The following is a 19,590-nucleotide window of genomic DNA, read 5'->3' on the forward strand; positions in this document are numbered from 1 at the left end:
GAGAGAAGTAAGCCTGGAGTAATTGTCGAAATTATGGTTCGCTAGATGTGCTGCATAATTTGCCACTCTCAACAGCAGGGTGGAGGAGGAGTATACCTTTCTGCCGAACAGCTCTAGCTTCTTGGCATCTCTGTCCGTACCCCCCGCTTTGTACTGGGAAGTCTTTGATCTCTGCTGAGACGATTCTACCACCAATGAATTTGGTTGTGGGTGACTAAAAAGGAACTCCATGTCCTTCGCCAGGACGAAGTATTTCTTATCCGCTCTCTTGTTTGTAGGTGGAGCGGAAGCTGGAGTCTGCCATATGGTGGTGGCTGACTCCATGATGGCTTCGTCGAGCGGGATAGCGATTTTGGATGAAGCCGGGGGTCTCAGATTTTTGAGGAGTTTGTGATGCTTCTCCTGTACCTCCGCCGTTTGGATGCCTTGCGTGAAAGCCACCCTTTTAAACAGCTCCTGAAACTGTTTGAGGTCGTCTGGTGGAGCAACGTCCCCAGGGGCCGTAGCCTCGTCGGGGGAGGACAAGGAGGAACCACTAGGGTAAGCCTCCCTTGAACTCTCAGGGTCTTGCGGTCGGTGGTACACAAGCTCACTAGAGGCTTGCGAAGAAAAGTCTTGGGGTTCCAAAATGAACTCCCCTTGAGACAGCTGTGTTTCCGTCCCTGTCCGAGAGTGTCCGCGGGGGTATTGGACGGTCGGGGGGGACCTGCCCCTAGGTGCATGCCTGGGGTGTCTATGCCCAGCATGGTAAGAGCGACCATGGCAGCACGGGCACTAAAAAACTCTAACTAAGCTGACTCTGGCCGTAGCCTGAGCAGATTCCGTCTGCAGCCGATGGCGGTTGAGAAGGAACTGGCGGGGACTGGAGCGTGCACGTGGCCGGGGATGCGCAGGGGAGTGGCGCGCGCCAGCGCATGCGCGGTCCGGGAGAAACTGCTGGAAAGTTTCTGATCTGCGGCACCGGGGCGAGCCAGACACCTATTGTGGAGCACCCACGGGGACACTCGATGAAGAAAATTCAATTCCTAAGGATCTTTAAATTGGGAATCATATTACAGCTTTGCTCAGTCCAGCTAGTATCATGAACACAGCATCGGGAAGGAATAATTCTGACCCTTTGTTAGGGGCATTGACTTGCCTGTGAATAGTTTCTCTTGAGGTATGCCATGGGAGGATGCCTGTGTCTGTACAGAAAAGAAGCATGTGAGAGTGTGAGATTTCTGAATGTTGGTCTAATATATCTGAAAGGAATGTGGAATTAGATTAAGCACGGGGGGAATGCAGTGACTTGGAAAAATTTTCTTTAAAGCAGATTGAAATTGGTAATCAGGTTGAAAACCTAACTAAGAAAGAGAGTGAAGTTTGTGATGGTACTAGTGAAATGTGTAGAGGTGAACCTGAATGAGACGAAGGTGATTTGTGTAAAGGAGCTCAGTGTAATCAGCCACTGTCTGTGGAGACTAGCAGTCTCTCTCTGCTGGGAGTGGCAGGTTGTCTGTGAAGGGAGTTGTCTCAATTTCCAGGTGTGTGTCTGAAACCAGCCATGGTGGCTGGGACAAAGAAGAGAATGTCTCCAATTGTTTGTCTGTATTCAGGAGGGGCATGCCCATGGAGGAAGCTAGTCCTTTGTCTAAGGAAGGTGCCTATCAGACTGTGGTGTCCAAGGGTAGTGCAGTTGTCCCAGAGTTGGCTCTTGACATAACCGAAGCCCAGAAAGGGAATGGTCCGAAGTTTGTGTCTGCTAGGGAGCATGATGCTGTAAACTCGGTTGAATCCTGTTAGTGTCATGAGAAAATCCCAGAGACCAAACAATTCTGGTGCACATTTTCTGCCTGTCGCTGAGAAAGGGTGAGACACCCGTGTCTGATCAGAGCAATACCCTAGCCCTCTGGCAGCTCTGCTATGAACTGAGCCCAGAATGATTATGGACTCATGCTAACAAAGGCTATACTCCAGAGACTTCAGAGATGCAGCTTATTCCACCGCTGCTGCAAGCCTGCCTTGAGAACTGTGTGACTGGTGTATGTAATTTGACTGCTTTAACCATTTTACTCTCATCCTATTCTTTCTTTTATTAAGACACCTTTAGATGTTAGATGCTAACAGACCGGCACAGCATGCTCTTTTGGGTAAGATCTAAGATATATATTGACTTGGGAATGTGGTCGGTCCATTGGGATGAGAAGAACTTGTTTGGATCTGGTGACATTTATTTACATTACCTCTCATCTGCGTAAGGAGGGATACAGGTTGTGGCACAAGGGAAGGTGGAGTTCCTGAGCAATTTGCTTGTGTATCTTCTTGCTGGACAGAGTGGCAACGGGGTGCTCTTTGTAACTGGTTTGCTGTGACTTGTAGTGGAGGACACCCAGTTTTGGGTTGTAAGTAGCCCTGTTTTAAGCATTTTGCTTTGATTTGGCTCTCTCAGCTGGGCTTGGACAAACCTCCAATATTATAGAAGAGTTAGAGTAATTTCACAAAACTGGGCTACAGGGCAATAAAACAGATGAAATTCAGTTTTGACAAATGCGAAGTGAGGCACATTGGAAAACAGCTTCCCTATGAGGAGAAATACAACAGACTGGGACCATTACCCTTGGAACAGAAACAAGAAAGGAGGAATGAGACAGGAGCTTAAAAAATCATGAGTGATGTGGAGAAAGTGTTATTTACCCCCTTCACATACCATGACCATTTGTGGTCACACAATGAAATCAACAGGCAGCAGATTTACATACAACAAAAGAAGTTACTTTTTCATACAACACCCAGCCAACCTGTAGAATTCGTTGCCAGATGTTGCTGTGAAGATCAAAATCACAACTGGAGTCAAAAAAGGATTATATATGTTCATGGAGGACAGGTCTGTCAACATCTATTGGCCAAGCCAGTCAGTGATGGAACTTTGTTCGAGGCGTTCCTAAGGCTCTGACTTTCCAGATCCTGGGACTGGATGACAGCAGATGAATCCTTTGATAATTGCCCTCCTCTGTTTCCTTCCTCTTCTGAAGCACCTGACACTGGCCACTAGCAGAAGGCAGGATACCAGGCTAGATGGACCACTGATCTGACCTCTTGTGACAGAGGCAGAAGTAAACCATTTAAAAAAAAAACAGTAAACTTGAAAAATGTCTGGAAACATGTTCCCATTCCATCCACTCGTGATAAACTGATGTTCAGCTGGAATCTAATTTGGGATTCTGAATATTTTTTAATTCACTGCAGTTTTGCCGATGATTCCGCCTTCTCTCACCATCTGGTCGAGTAAGCAAGTAGCTGCTTTACAGGTCATGGTAAAAGCCAGTTACTTTTCACACAGGGAAAGGGCAGCACCTTCACATAAAGAACAGCCATATGTCCAACCTGCTACATGCTATATCCCAAGGGGGCCACAACTGATGAAAATGGAGCATGTCTTTTCTTGATGCAATATATATTATTTGTAGGGTAGATTTGGTATATCTAAGGTGGAATAACCCCTAAAATGTGGAAGGCACATGCCACAGTTCTTACAGATATGCACCCAAGAGTGCATTTATGGTATCCTTTTACTATAACTGTGGAAACTACTGAGTTGGTCTGCCTGACATTGTCAGCAATGGGTGGGGGGCCTGAATATGGAGGGAATTTTTGGTTACCACTGACCTGGACTAAGACTCTGCATCTTTACCTGGAAATGGGATTTGTTCCACCCATCTTTCTGTAGAACGTTTCGTAGCTCTTTGTAACTCCAGACCATCTGAAGAACATGAGATGCAGCCTTTGTTTCCCTGGCGGACTGGCTAGTTTGAGAGACAAAATTAGAGCCTCAAACATTAGCAATACAAACTCATTTGTATGTTGACCCCTTTACTTTAAAATGCATAATTGTATAGGAGGTCTGCATGAAGAGGTGCAATAGGCAGGATTAAAGTCATACAACAAAAAAGCAGTCCTGTAGCACCTTAAAGACTAGCAATAACATTTACTAGGTTATTTAGTTTTCGTGGGACAGATCCAAATTTTCAGATCTGGAAAATACTGGTAATACTGGTACTCCACACGTATGCATCAGTATTCTCCTGATTTGAAGAAGTCTGTCCCATGAAAGCTCATCACATAGTAAATGTTATCGTTAGTCTTTAAAGGTACTACAGGACTCCTTTTTTGTTTTGTGAAGATACAGAATAACACAGCTACCTCTCTGAGGCTAGGATTAAAGTGTGCGACAGCTCAAATATATATTCTTTGAGCCAAATTCTTTATCACCTTCTATGTGGGTGTCTAAATGTATAAATACGCATTCACTCAAAGGAGTAATCTGGATTAGCAACAGATAATATACAGATGTCTAATTTTCATATTCACAGCACATGGGTACAGAGGCCAGTTGGATAACTTTGTCCTTTGAGCTACTGGATTTCAATAGGCATTCAACAGGTCAAAGCAGAAGTGCCCAGCACCCAAAACTCAAAAAGAAATCAGTAGTTAATCACTTCTGGAAAACAAGAACTTAACATCTAAAGTTGGGGAACCAAAAGAAACCCAGAGGCCACTTTTCAAAAGTTTGGCCCAAGAGTGCAGAAGTACAGAATTTAGCTGAAATCACCCAATGTTTGAAACAGCCCCCCCCGCCCCGCCCCCGCAGCACAAGGGCCAAAGAATGAATATGACCAGTTCTCACTTGAAAGGCATTAATTCTTCCATTCCTTGCCAAGTGAGCACCAGTCTGCCATTCAGAACAACCTGCTGCTCAACTGCTTGCTGGTTCTTAAGGTTTGTCTGCACCAGAGGGGTGCAGAGTTTACTCTGCTAACCTGTGGTGAACTAACCTGCTGGCATTGACCCTCCTGATGCACACAGAATTCCCTATTGTGACAACACCACACAGCATAGAACTTAGCATAGGCCAGTGATGTCCCTATGGCCAGTTAGCGAGTGACACACTAGCATAAAATTTATACCCCTCTGATGAGAGCTAAACACTGTACAGACGAGCCCTTTCTGAAGAAAAGGCAAAAGTTAAAGAAATCTTCAGCCAATCTCTCAACTGATAGTTAAAAAGGCATTTACAAATGAGCTCATTTCTAGTTGGCTGAAGGAGTTCACTCTTGTCCAATCAGAAAACAGCTTTCCAACAGGGCTACCTGCAAGGCTGCCAACAAGTGGGATGGGGGCAAAGAGGCAGCTGCTCCAGGGCCCAGTGATTTTAAAGGGCCCAGGGCTGCAGCCAGCCTCCCCACCACTTGCACTTAAGGCTCTGCACCTTCTGGGGCCCTAGGAGCCAGTCTCTCCCCGACCCCCAACCGCCCGTCCCATGCCCAGGGCACAGTGAAGTGTGTCGTAAGCCCTGGCTACATGGTACAGAAGCACCATTTAAATGATCACTGCTGTCCTTCAGACAGAAGGATTAGTGCAAATCTTTAACCATTTCAATTTAACAGAACCCAAGTTGCATCACTGGCATTTCAGGAATGGAATGTGACAGGCTGAAGGTCTTCCACTTCGCTAACGTATGTCTGAGATTCACTGCACAGGACGTCAGCTCAATGCATGTACAATGTTAAGGCACATAACAAGCAGAGACGGTATCCTGAGATGACAGAACTTTTCAGCCCTCAAGTCAGGGATGGGGCAGGGATGGGGGAACCTACGGCCTGTGACTCACCTTGATCTAGCCTGCGAGGTTCAGGGCTCCCATCCTCACCACTGCAGCGGGGTGAGCTGGCACCGGCATTCCAGCTATGCAACGAGTCTCCAACCCTCATCTCCCCCGATGTGGCTTGAGCGCCAGCACCAGGTCCCCACCAGGGTGCAAGGGAGCCCTGAGCTTCACGGGCTGGATCAAGGCAAGCTACAGGCTGCATCCAGCCTGTGGGCTCTGCCTAGCAGGGGAAGGAGGCAACTTACAGGGTAGTGCAGGGAATCTCCATCTGTCCTCTGCTTTCATGCTCCACCTTTCATTCCCATTGGCCAGCAATGAAAATGGCAGGAGGTGATAACTGCAAGTACAGCAAACCCTTAATTTCACGGATGCCAATTTAGGGGGCTTAGGGAACAATGGATATCTGCCAGAGCCCTACGGCTCCCAACGCCTGCTTAACTGGGGCCTGCAAAATCCTAAATCTCCCCTGCCGCCCTCCAACTCCCCACCCCCCATAAAGGGGACTTATCCAGGGTGGGGAACGTATGCGGGCAGATGGCATTTGCACCCCCCCCCCCCGACTAAGCTCCAGCTCCTCCAGCAGCAGGTGAGTAGTGGGGACGTCTGGGGGTGGGGCAGCACGGGCTGGGGGAGCCTGGCAGGGGTGGGTCTCAAACCCTCCAATTTAACAGATGTCTGGATTTAACGGACGTCCCTCTTCCTCATCAGTCCATTAAATCGAGGGTTTGTTGTAGGATGGCTTGAAGTCACCTATGCCTCTGGGAGCTGTACCAGGTAAGCGCTCCAATAGCCTACCTCCCTCCTGCCCAGACCCTGCATCCCCCAATTCCCTAGCCTGTTCCTGCACACTGAACCCATCAGTTTGGCCTCAACTTAGAGTCTAGGGAGGTCTCACACAATCATCTCACCCCCGCCAAGTTAATCCAGTCCAGATGGGGTGGGGTTGAGGAAAGAGCCCTGAACCCCACTGTGAGACTGGGATGCGAGGGGAGTGAGGCAAGTGTCTCCCCCGACTCCCAATTTCCATGTCTGTTTCCACATCTGAAGAAGTGGGTCTGCCCCACGAAAGCTCATTGCCTAATAAATGATTTTGCCAGTCTTTAAAGTGCTACATGACTGCTGGTTTGTTTTCTTTTCCTGTATCTCAGTTGGGGTCACATCTGGGAGGGTTTTTTTTCTCTCCTTACTTGGGGGTCAGATCAATGAGGGTTTGGGATTTTCTGCTTCTCTGTCTATGGCCCCCAACTCATTTGTTGCGGCTCAGTGGTCCCTGACCCAAAAACATTCCCCACTCTAAGTCAACTAACTGCATTAAAGGCACTGACTTAGGACTTGTTTTTATTGCATGTTTTAAATACTTCAGTGTCACAAGTGAAAGGTCAAAATGTCCAGGCAGCATCACAGTCGGGTTAGTAAACAGAATCCTCTCTTCTGTTTTCTATTCTAGTTCAAAACCTACCCGGACTTGCTGATAGCAACCAGCTTCTGAATGCCTTGTGTCTGGATCAGGGACCTTGTATTTTCTGAACTGTCAGTAATGATTTCATGGATGGTATTCAAGACTGCAACCACAGTATCCTCTTCCAGGTTTTTAGCAGATCTCTGCTGCCTGCTAGGCAGATTTCTTACCAGTTCACCCATGGCATAACTACCTAGATAAGGAGAAGAGCTACCATTAGTCATACCTGACAATCATTTCATGAAATAAATAGTTTCCTGTCCTGAAAGCTAAAACATAAGGAAGTTCCCAAAGTCTAACGATTTTTCTAATGTAACCTCCTTGAATCTTAAGACCATTTGCCTACTGCGTGTCTCATTAAATTTCCCAAGGCATGTGAGAACAGATATCCAAAGCAAACTCGCTGTGCCTAATCAATCCTACAGGTATCAATGGAACAAAGAACATGGAATGTTTATAAAGAATTTCACAACCAACACATCACACTTTTCTGAATGCTTGTTTGCCACAGGCAGAGCAACTGTGGCTAACAGTCCCATATTAATGCTAACACATGCACACACAGTTTACTCAACGTAGCCTTGTAAGAAGTCTGCAGGGGCAAGACATGCATAAATGCATCTATTAAACTTCCCCTGAATGGTAAGAACCTCTGCCCTCTGGGGCGCATTTGGCCTTCACACTAGGCAGCACTGAAGAAAATCCAAGGAATCCCAGGCCCATGACTCCCAGGTGTGTGTTTACTCCACTGGCTATCTACAGCTCTACATTGGTTGTGGTTTTTATGAATTGTAGGCATATTAATGTAGAACTGAAGATCTGCATCAGCATCTGTGCTCTGTACGCAGCACAAACTTTTCCTTTCCTGGTGAGGTTACAGTTCAAACAGAGAGGACAAAATGCCCAGGAAATGTACTGGGAAATCCAAAGAAAGGCTTTAGCTTACAGTTCAGCCTCTACCGTTTTCATTTAATGAGCAGGTGAGTGCATTTGTGCTAATGTGGATTAGAGTGCAGAGCATTGCAGAGAAGTAGTGTTTTAAGTGGAGATGAGCTGACCAGCATTTAGGCAGCTGACTTCTAGGTACAGTTGGTTGCACAGGAAAAGGCAAAAGGCTAAGAGTGGGAGAAGCAAAGGACATTGACAGAGCAAAGAGCACCAAAGGGGGAATCATATCCAATCAAGGGCGTGAACAGCAGCAAGGGAGGTTTAGATGGACACTAGGAAAAACTTACTATTGGGGTGGTTAAGCACTGGAATAAATTGTCTAGGGAGGTTGTGGAATCCCCAATCACTGGAGATATTTAAGAGCAGGTTAGACAGACACCTATCAGGGATGCTCCAAACAGTACTTGGTGCTGCCGTGAAGCTAGGGGACTGGACTCGATGACCACGCGAGGTCCCTTCCAGTTCTAGCGCTCTGATTCTATGAAAAAGGCATCATGCTTTGATTTCAGCTGTAAAGATTCACTTCCATTGAAATCACATCATCATGTGCAGGTATAGAAACTGGATGGGTTGGAACTGAATTTTTAGATAGCAATTCTTCACTTGGAGGCTTACACTAGACTCCAGAGTGAATGGGATTTATATGCAGAATAAACCTCAGCTTCAACACTTGACAAAAGCCTGAACAGTTTTACAGTGCCCATGCGTGTCCTGTAAGAGAACTTCAGAAGGTACCTATGAGATCCTTATTGCGCCGATCCATAGAGAGATTCCTCAGTGCAATTGAAACAGCTCTCACAACCTTGTCAGAGTCAGACTGGAGAAGCTCAACGAGGACAGGTAAGCCTCTCTCCTTTCGTACTGTTGCCCGGATGTACGTGGACCACTGATTGTGTGCATACAAGAAAAGCAACACGTATTACTGTGAATTTAGAGATCCATTTTCCTGAATTTCTTTCAGTACTGGGTTCTGATTTTTTCCAGCATGAAATTAAAATATTTCCCCTAATGCTAACAGTTCCTCCTCACTCTCTGCATGTTGACGTGTCAATGACTTACCCCACCGTCCAAGTCCATTGTGCACCAAGCACAAAAAGCAGGTGAATGGTAGTGTTTCACAAGGATGGGAAAAGTATCCAAAAAGTTACTTGAGTAAAAGTACAGCTGCTGGGGGTGTGGGTAGGGGTGTATTTAAGTACAAGTCCCTCTGAAAAATTACTTGGGTAAAAGTACAGAACACATGTAATCGTTACTGCACTCAAGTACCCAAAAGTGACAGCAGCTGCACTTTTACTCAAGTAACTTTTTGGGTACTTTTTCCACCTCTGGCATTTCACCTAATATCTGGGTGATGAGAGGGGAGGAGAGGAGAAGATGGAATAGGGAAGAAATATCATCCATTCTATAAAAACCTTAAGAGCAGCTGAAGAAAGGTACAGGCTACCATATACTCCTCAATGGAAACCATGCTCCTCTCCATCAGAAAAAATGTCACTTAGAGGGCCCAGCAAAGCATGTACTGTGCCTGTTAACTTGTTGCTCCATAGACTAGCAGCTGCTGTGGGTGACCTCACTTTGTCATATTCAAAGACATTCCTGTATTCTTTGTCAAAAGTGGACTGATTGTAGCAAACTCCCAGGGGTATCTGATGAACCATTGTGGCTGCCCAGAACTAAAAACAAGACAACCTCTAAAAACTGCTGAAGAAACCCACAAATGAAAGGGGCACATAAGTGGTCTAAAAAGTAGCACTTGCTCATCTTAAGATCTGCATTCTCTTTAATCTCAGTGACAACACTCCAGCAATACAAAATTCTATTTGCCTGGGACAAGTGAATTATTGTTTGTCTGACCAACTAAGTTAAAATAGGATCAGGATTTTTCCCATTACCAATCAATCATCATGGTAAAGAAATAGTAGATTTTTGTGCCCAAGTTGGTAAACTCTCATGATAATTTTGCAAGGTGGCAACAGTCACATACACTGTTTGCAAATTCCAAATAGAACTCCCATGCATCTAGCTTATCTGACAACAGTAAAGATGACAAATGTCAGAACAACTGGAAAGTCAACAGAATTGAGCAATTCTACTTCTGTTTGTCACAGTGTCTGTCTTATCTCCAGTGTTGCTTTAGTAACAGAAAACTGGCAGGTTTTCTTTGGGAGTTGACTCCTCCATGTTTACCGGTAAAAAGAGAACTTCAAAAATTTATTAAAAATGCTCAGGTGAGTTACCACCTAAGTCTCTTTGAAATTCAAAGTCATTAGGCCCTTGAGAACTTGACCCAGATACCGCAAAGACTAGATTTAGCCTCTCTGAAAAGAAAGAGTTTGTTCTTCACCTTTAGCCAGAATCAGGCCTTCGATGAATATGTCAAACAGAAGCGTACATACAATCTATTTTATTTTTAAAATACTTGAATGTGACACCAAAATCTTTTCTAAAAAGCTAAATCATTTAAACTTTCTTCAAACCCCAAGTAAAAACCTTTCAGAAGGGTCATAATGAAAAAGTAAGAGTGTACTTTGCAAGTTACCGAGCAACATCAGTCCTAGAGCGCTAAAAGAGAATTTCTACTGTGCCAACTTCTAGCTAGAATTACGCAAAGGAAAAGGCTGCACTCACTGTCCAGTTTCCAGCACTGAGATTCTGTAGAGCTCCTGCTGCAGCTTCCAAAGTGTTGAAGTTCTGGCTTTCCGTGAGGATAGAGAGGTAGAGCCGGACCACTCCTGGCTGGTAGAGCAATTCAAAGCCTAAAAGGGGGAAACAGGGAGAGGCAATGTACAGATCAATATTGGATATGTCTTTAGTTCACCGTGCACGAGGAACATGGCAACACACAGTATGCTGCCAGACTACAGATAAGACTTTCACTTAAACTCCGCTTCTTCTCTAGCCACCTGCTGGAACATGTTTTCAGCTCTGCAGGTTCGAGAACCCTGGCACACGAATTCACTGTGCTCATTTTCAGGAAGGAGATCCCACCTCATGGCTGACTGCTTAGAAACCTACATGTCACTCTGCTTCCACATATTTAAATTAACACCGCACACACACATGCTCAGCGTGTGGGTCTGTTTACACAAATCCATACCTGTATTGCTTAGCAACCCAGGGTATGAAGTCAATCTGCACAGCTTTATACACTCCATTTCAGTCACTTTCTAGACAAGATTAATAAAGCCCATAGTGGGAACATACAGCATAGTCATACCATAGGCCTCCTTCCTCCTGCCTGCTAAAAGAAGGTCATGAAAAGTTGATTGATCAGAATCAGCAGCTGGTGAGATGCAGAGAAATACAACTAAATAATTTTGGCTCAATTATTAAAGAAATGTACAAGCATTGTATTAAATCTTGAGGCAGTGATAGATGGAACACACAGAACACATCAGTTCTGCAGTTAAGGCCTTGCACACTTCTGGTTCTGCCACAAACTCCCCCTGGTGATCTTGGGCAAGTTAGAACTGTAAGCTCAGCATCCTCACTTGTACACTTATGTTGATGATGCATTGTGTGTATGACTATAGCATCTAGGAGCCCTAAGCATAGACCAGTACCCCAGTGCACTAGGTCCTGTTTCATGAGAATGATGTTTATTTACTTTGGAGAGGTTTTGTAAGCCTAATTACATTAGCTGATGCCATTTAAACATCCATTGAGCTGAAGACTGCAGGTGCTTTTAGTCTATGGTAGTAGTGTTAAGAGGATGTTTCACCATGGTGACGAGCTTTTATGTAGCATATCAACATTATAATCGTACAAGCAGAAATACTTCCTTTTGCTTTTTAGCCTCCCTTATTTTATCTCACTACAATTACTCACTTCCCACAGAGGAGCATCCTTTTTGTATTTCAGGTCTTTTACTACCTTCAACTGACCCCCCCCAACACCTTTTTTAAATATAATCCTTGTATTTTTAAATTTTGTTGCTATTGTTGGTCTTCGGGCTTTCATCTATTATACTGCATACACCCTTACCTTTTTTCTTTTATTCTACACATTATACTTATTACCACAACTGATTTTAATGTCCTAACAGAATGCAGTATTACCAAATGGTTAGAGCACAAAGCTGGGAAAAGCAGGTTTTGTCAAGACCAGAACACGTAATGCCTGACCTCAAGCAAGTCACTCAACCACTCTGTATGGTCCTTTCTCCAACTGTAGAATGAGGGTAACACTCAGCTTGGTGTTATGAGGTTGACAAATTAACGAATGGCTACAATCCATGACAGCAGGGAATCACAGAATACTAGAACTAGGAAGGACCTTGAGGGGTCATTGAGTCCAGTCCCCTGGCCTCACGGCAGGACCGTGCACTGTCTAGAGCATCCCTGACAGATGTTCATCTAACCTGCTCTTAAATATCTCCAGTGATGGAGATTCCACAACCTCCCGAGGCAATTTATTTCAGTGGTTAACCACCCTGAGAGTTAGAAAGTTTTCCCTAATGTCCAACCTCCCTTGCTGCAGTTTAAGCCCACTGCTCCGTGTCCTATCCTCAGAGGCCAAGGAGAACAATTATTCTCCCTCCTCCTTGTAACCCTCTTTAAGGTTCTTGAAAACCGCTATTGTGTCCCCTCCAAGCCTTCTTTTTGCTAAGCTAAACAAGGCCAGTTCTTTCAGTCTTCCCTCATAGCTCATGTTCTCTTTGCCTTTCATCAGTCTGGCTGCTCTCCTCTGGACCTTCTCCAATTTCTCCACATTTTCCTAAAATGTGGTGCCCAGAACTGGACAGTACTCCAGTTGAGGCCTAATGAGCACTGAATAGAAAGGAAAAATGACCTCCTTTGTTTTGGGTTGTTCTTTTTTCCCTTTTTTAAAGATGGGCACTGTACTTACCCCTTTCCAGTCTTCTGGAATCTCTCAACTTCCAGCACTTTTCAAAGATAAGTAAAGGTTCTGCTACCTCCTCTATCAGATCTTTGAGTATTCTAGGATGCATTTCATCAGGCCCTGGTGACTTGCAAACATCTAATTTTTCTAAGTAATTTTTAACTTGTTCTTTTTTTATTTTATTCTCCAAACCTACCCACTTCCCACTAGCATTCACCATGTTAGGCATTTCTCCATCAGACTTCTTGGTGAACATTGAAACAAAAGTCATTAAGCACCTCTGCCATTTCCAAGTTTCCTGATATTGTTTCTTCCTCCTCACTGAACAGTGGACCTACCCTATTCTTGGTCTTCCTCTTGCTTCTAATATATTTATAGAATGTCTCCTTTTTCCCCTCTATGTCTCTAGCTAGTTTGAGCTCATTTTGTGCCTTTGCTTTTCTAATCTTGCCCCTGAATGCACTTTTTGTTTACTTCTATTCATCCTTTGTAATTTCTCATTTCCATTTTGTATGAATCCTTTTTGATTTTGAGATCATGCTAGATCCCCTGGCTGAGCCAGGGGAGCCTTTTACCATACTTACCATCCTTCCTACACTTTCGTATGGGTTGCTTTTGGATCCCTAATAATGTGTCTTTGAAAGACTACCAACTCTCTTCAGTTGTTTTTTCTTAGTCTTGCTTCCCATGGAACCTCACGTACCAGCTCTCTGAGTTTACCAAAATCTGCCTTCCATAAATCCATTGTCTCTATTTTGCTGTTCTCCCTTTCATCACTTCTTAGAATCCAGAATTCTATGATTTCATGGTCACTTTCTCCCAAGCTGCCTTCCACTTTCAGATTCTCAACCAGTTCCTCCCTATTTGTTAAAATCAAATCTAGCAGCTGCTGTTCCCCCAGTAGCTTTTTCCACCTTCTGAAATAAAAAAATTGTCCTCAACGCAGTGCAAAAACTTTCTGGATAGTCTGTGCCTTGCTATGTTAATTTCCCAACATATGTCTGTATAGGTGAAGTCCCCCATCACCACCAAATCTTGCACTTTGGATTTTATTAGTTGCTTAGAAAAAGCCTCATCTACCTCTTCTAGCTGAGTTGGTGGTTTGTAGGAGACCCCGCTAGCATGACATTACCCTTGGTTTTTTACCCTTTTTAACCTAACCCAGAGACTTTCAGTGCGTCTGTCCCCATCTCTACCTCGGTCCAGGTGTGCACTAATATATAAGGCAAAACCTCCTCCCTGTTGACCCTGCCTATCCTTCCTAAGTAAGCTGCACCTTTCTATACCAATATTCCAATCATGTGTATCATCCCACCAAGTCTCTGTGATACTAAATATATCATAGTTGTATTTATTTATTAGGACTTCAAGTTTTTCCTGCTTATTCCCCACACTTCTTGCATTTGTATATAGGCATCTGAGATACTGACTTACTTTTGCCTCCCAATTCTGCCTAGTTCCTCTTTTTTCTCTGTTATTACGGCCCACGATCCTTCCCATTTCCAACCCAATTCCCAGGTCTCCAGGTTTTTTACTTAACTGTGGGCTTTGGTCACCTATCCCTGTTGAGTCCAGTTTAAAGCCCTCCTCACTAGGTTGATCCAAATACAGCCCTCCCATTCCTTGAAAGGTGAACCCTATCCCCCCCTTAGCAGCCCTTCTTGAAATAGCATCCCATGATCGAGGAAGCCAAAGTGCTCCTGGTGACACCATCCTCTCAGCCAGGCATTCACCTCCAGGATGCACCTGTCTCTGCCTGGGCCCCCACCTTTGACAGGAAGGACTGAGAACATTATCTGCACTCCCAATTCCTTCACATGTACTCCCAGAGCCCTGTAGTCACACTTGATCTGCTCAAGGTTACACCTTGTAGTATCATTTGTGCCCACACAGATGAGCAGCATGGGGTAGTTGTCAGCAGGCCAGCTAATCCTCGACTGTGCCTCTGTAACATCTCAGATACGGGCTCCTTGCCGGGAGCACACCTCCCAGAAGGACATGTCAGGGTAATAGATAGGTGCCTCTGTCCCCTTCAGAGGAGTGCCTTTGACCACCACTACCCTACATTGTCTCCTCGTACTGATGGCAGCAGCTCTCAGCCTCGGGGGTACAAGGCTTCTCTGCTTCTGCTGTAGGTGGTGATTCCTTATCTCCTGCATCCAGAACGGCACAATGGTTTCCCAGCACCACGGTGGGAGGGTTGGGAGCAGGAATGGAGCACTGCCTGCTGTCAGAACTGACCAGTGACCTGAGCCATCTCCTTCTCCATGGCTATTGTGAATTTCTAGAATTCATTTGCACCACGAATCTGCCAGTTTTGTGACCACTCCCCCACACCGCACGCCAGACCCTGTGTTGCTGCTTTCACATTTGACATAGGGAACAAGTCACCATCAAGTAAAATATTCTTTGGGCCATAAGTGGACCTTACACTTTTTTTGTATTAATTTACCTCAAGAATTATCATTTATAGGCATTTCAGTACCTTGTAAAAAACCTTTTTACTCTATGTTTTAACTTTAAACATGCATCAGACAAGCCAGAAGGATAACGGCAGTGTTACAACACACTAAACATCATTGTAAGAGGGAGATCAGCTTTGTACAGGAGCTCTTCGCTGACTGCAATTAAATAGCTGGCAATTTTTCACTCAAAGTCCACTTAAGAGCACTGCTTTAAGACAGTGTTGTCATAACTTTGACATTCTTGGAAACAGCTCCAGGAGAGGGTCATCCTCCCCTGCTCCCTCATTGTATCGCTTATCATTTATCCTCACCATCAGTGCCAAGTTCTAAATACTTTAGCTGAACCCAGACACTTTCATCTTCCTCGGCTCTGCACATTAGTTCACACAGCGTATTACTGACACAGTAACCATATCATCTCCACTTCCCCCTCCTGCATCCCACCTACTGCAGACAGAAGCTGTCTGGAGACACTGGCATTCCAGTCCTGCATCTCCTGCTGTGCCGCTGTCATGACTTTTCTTCCTGCAAAAGAGCTCCCTGGTTTTCTTCTGCTTGTTTCCCTGTATTTCCAACGTGAGCGTAAGAGCACCTCTCACACTTTTTATTGGTCTAAGTTACGATCAGCATTTCCTTTATTAGTTACGAGTATGCTTCTGTCCCGGGTGCTATCCCTTAAACAGACACTCTGGTGAATGACCCCATCCCTAAAATAACCACCCCATAATTTTATCTCCCTGCCCCTATAGGCTTATTCTCTAAAGCCTACCCCTACCCATCTTGCTAACCTTGCAGGAGAAGGGGGACTGCTAAACCAGGACCTCTTGAGTTGATGCACATGATCAAAGACAAGAGCCTTGTACTGATAAAGTTAATGCTCTTCCTGAAGGACTTTCCCCATTGGTTTCAACCTCACTTTTCCTAAACCTTGTATTCACTTGAAAGAATTTTGTATTCTCTCCATCTGCCTAATGTAATGAAGCCCATTCTGCTATGTATAGGACAGATTTTATCGGAAGTACTGTAATTTCTTTCCAGTGGTGTACAGAGGCCTCAGATTTCTTTTCTCTGAAGTACTTTCCCACGCTCCTGGGAAGCACAGCTGGCCTCACCTCCATTAAGCACCTGTTTCTTTTCTAAACTTACTTCTTCAATTTCAAGATCTTAATTATTTTTCCAGGTACTTGTGTAATATATGGATAATCACCTGTATCCATTTTTAAAATAGAATTTAAAAAAGGAGAGGATCATTCACGATCGGTAATGAGTCACGAAAAAATGTCAATTGCTTTCCTTTTGTTTCTTTAAAAGGTCGTTTGAATTATGGCCGCAATTCAGCAAGTGCTGAAGCATATGTTTAAATCTCACTGAAGTAAACAGACTCAGGCATGTGCTTAAGAGCTGTGGTGACTCAGCTCTTCTCCTGGAAAAGCATATGTTAAATTTATCCATACCCTTTTTGTGGTGGGGGTCGGGGGCGGGGAAGAGAGGAGGAAACAAGGATATGGTGGTTAGTAAACTGGCTGGTTTTTAGCCTTTTTTTTTTTTTTTTTTTTTAAGGATTACGAGAAAGATCAGGTGACATCACCATTGTGGGTACTTGAGAATTCCTGCTAAACAGAGAGGCAAAGCAGGCAGTTATTGGAACAGCTGTTCAAGAAATATATAGCTGTTCCCCTATAATCCTTTCCCTCCTTAAAACTTTTCTATTATCCAGGTTTGTCACTCCCTTTTCAGGTGGAGTCTGATGTTCTCTTGTGCTAGCTCCTCTTAACAATTGTTGCAGTCTCATCTCTCTAATTGAGCATGGTGGGGTGGAGCGGGGGGCAGATGAGCCTCTGTTACTATTTATTGTTCCTTAGTTGGCAGAGGAGTTTATTTTCTGTGAATCTAGCACTCTCCAGAGGTACCACGCCTCTCCTTATTCACAGAAGTGGAGAGGCAGAAGTAATGCATGTACGGTCTCACCACTGTGCCTCAACCTTGACTTTGAGGATCCCCATGAGACACAAGAGGCATTCGATCTTCACAGCCCTTTCAATCCTCAGTCTCTTTGTTAAGAGTGCCAACAACAGTACCAATTCCCGTGCAGTGGATGAAGACTGGAAAGTGCATTGCCAAACCATGCCTGGTCCCCAAAGAATCATCAATTTAGAATGAATATTCGGTCACAATGTGAATCCCAAGAGGTAAGGTGCTATAGTTCCCCGACCAACTGATGAACCCCACAGTCCCCCCTTCGTACGGGCACTTCTAGCCACCACAAAGCATCTTTCTCCACCTATGGTAGTGGAGGGTGTAAATTCTGCAGCATTTCTATCCTATCACAATTGGTGCACAGAGGAAAAATGGGAAAATCCAGACAAGGGGTCACATCCCGGTCCTGTGTGCAGCATTGTTGCTAAGTCACAGATCTGTCCCCCCACAGAACCTATTTATGACTACACAAATTACATCTCTAACCACCACCACTCTGGTACTCATGGAAATGACTGTAGCAAGTATATTACCCTGGCAGGATAGTGCAGTTCCAAACCAAAGTGATTATTCTCAGAGCAAGGCTGCCATACTCTCCCTCTCCATCATCTATTCAGCAGTTTAGTTGCCCCCTGGTAGACATGGGGAATTCTGCACATATGCGCTATGCTGAGATGACAGACTACACCCCTAAGAATAGTTACTGGAGCAGAAAAACAGCTTTGTTGGTTTATTTTCTATTGCTGCATAAATCCAGCTCACAATTTCAAAGGAGAGGAGCACATGCCCTACAAAGATGGTATAGGAGACACCCTGGTAGAGCTATATAGCAAGTCCATCAATCTTAGAAAAACACGTAACTGTAGCTTGTTGATTATCCATTGCTGAGGTGTCTGTGTCAGCCAGATCAAACAGTGCTTAACTTGATAGCTACCACCAGATGGTGCAAGAGGAATCCCAAACTGGAACTACTGTTCCCCTGCAAGGTCACAGAAAAGTACATGTGGTAGAGAAAGCGAATGGTTCCCTAAGCAACTAGGAAAATGAGCCAAAAGGAAACATTCATGTCAGTAATGGAAATCAACTTTTTTTTTTTAAATTCTGTAAGGAAGAGAAACTTAGCAAATCTTGGACTTCTGCCCTATTTCAGCAATGGGCTGCTAACTTCATTACAAACCATGTAAGTTCACCGGTGGTGCATTAAACAGTTGTAAAACCAGAGTTCATGGTCATTTTCAATTGAAACCGGGCGCTTTGAAAGGATGCACATTCAAGCAGTTCAACAAGAGACTTTGCTCTACATTATATCATTTGAGAAAATCTCCTTAAACATGTATTTTTAAGATGACAAAACATGATTTGTGTTTTTCTAAAATTAACACTAGTGCCATTTCATTTGTATTCTGTGCTTCAATACATGGTACACAAAGCAACCTGAATATCAAGATAAATTTGAAGGTTTCTCTGAATTAAAGGGTTTTAAGGTAGCATAGATGCAGTCAGATCTAACAGCCAAGTGCTTGGAATGACAGATGGAAAATGCAGCTCAGAGCAGATCAATGTAGAATACAGAATGTCAAACTGTCGAGGGATAAGAAAAGAGATACCTTTTAGATAGAAAAAATGCTGCAGCTTATGAAGAAGCAGTGAGAAAAGTAAAGTATTGAATAATCCATATAGCCTTCACTTCAAGGTGCAATAGATATCAGAATATGTATTATTCTTACAACAGAACGTACTGAATAGTTAGATCTGCTCAACAGCACTTTATCAGGCACAGATTACAATCCCTGAAGAAAAAGGACAGAACAGTCTTTGAAGAATGCAGAAAAGAGCTCGCAAAAACTGACACAGGAGACTCAAACCATAAGGGAAAGTCAAGGAGGGACTTATCTAGGTAGCAAAAGAGACCAGAGTGCATGGCTTTAGTTAAGTTACATACTGGATTTCTAACAGTAAACAAACTTGCGTACTGTTTACACCCCCATAGTCACACTGGAAAGATGTTGGCATGAAAGCCAGAGGCACACAAAGGATACTGCAGGAATGTATGGAATCAGTTATCAGGGATACACAAAGTGGAATGCACAAGGACATGAGAATGAATCCACCTGAATATAAAGCAGATGGAGAGATGCCCAGGAAATAGATAGGGATGGGTGGCTGAGTAAGCGGGAGAGACTCTTGTAGCAGAAAGAGACGGCACAAGACAAGGACATACGATTTTAGTTTATTCAGATAGAATATATATATTG

The 19,590-nt window shown here is 44.2% G+C and overlaps 1 protein-coding gene across 12 annotated transcripts in view; it reads right to left on the minus strand.

Annotated features, from left to right (window-relative positions):
- The window catches only part of ARVCF (ARVCF delta catenin family member), a 529,785-nt gene that overhangs the window by 22,032 nt on the left and 488,163 nt on the right, over positions 1-19,590 (minus strand). For all 12 annotated transcript variants that reach the window (XM_075012627.1, XM_075012629.1, XM_075012624.1 and 9 more), the window contains 4 exons: positions 10,680-10,807; positions 8,787-8,937; positions 7,104-7,296; positions 3,671-3,782 (listed from right to left, as the gene is read on the minus strand). In XM_075012627.1, coding sequence (XP_074868728.1) covers positions 3,671-3,782; positions 7,104-7,296; positions 8,787-8,937; positions 10,680-10,807 — 584 coding nt within the window. The remainder of the gene's footprint in view (positions 1-3,670; positions 3,783-7,103; positions 7,297-8,786; positions 8,938-10,679; positions 10,808-19,590) is intronic.

This window comes from Carettochelys insculpta, chromosome 18 (assembly GCF_033958435.1).
Source record: "Carettochelys insculpta isolate YL-2023 chromosome 18, ASM3395843v1, whole genome shotgun sequence".
NCBI classification, from domain to species: domain Eukaryota; kingdom Metazoa; phylum Chordata; order Testudines; family Carettochelyidae; genus Carettochelys; species Carettochelys insculpta.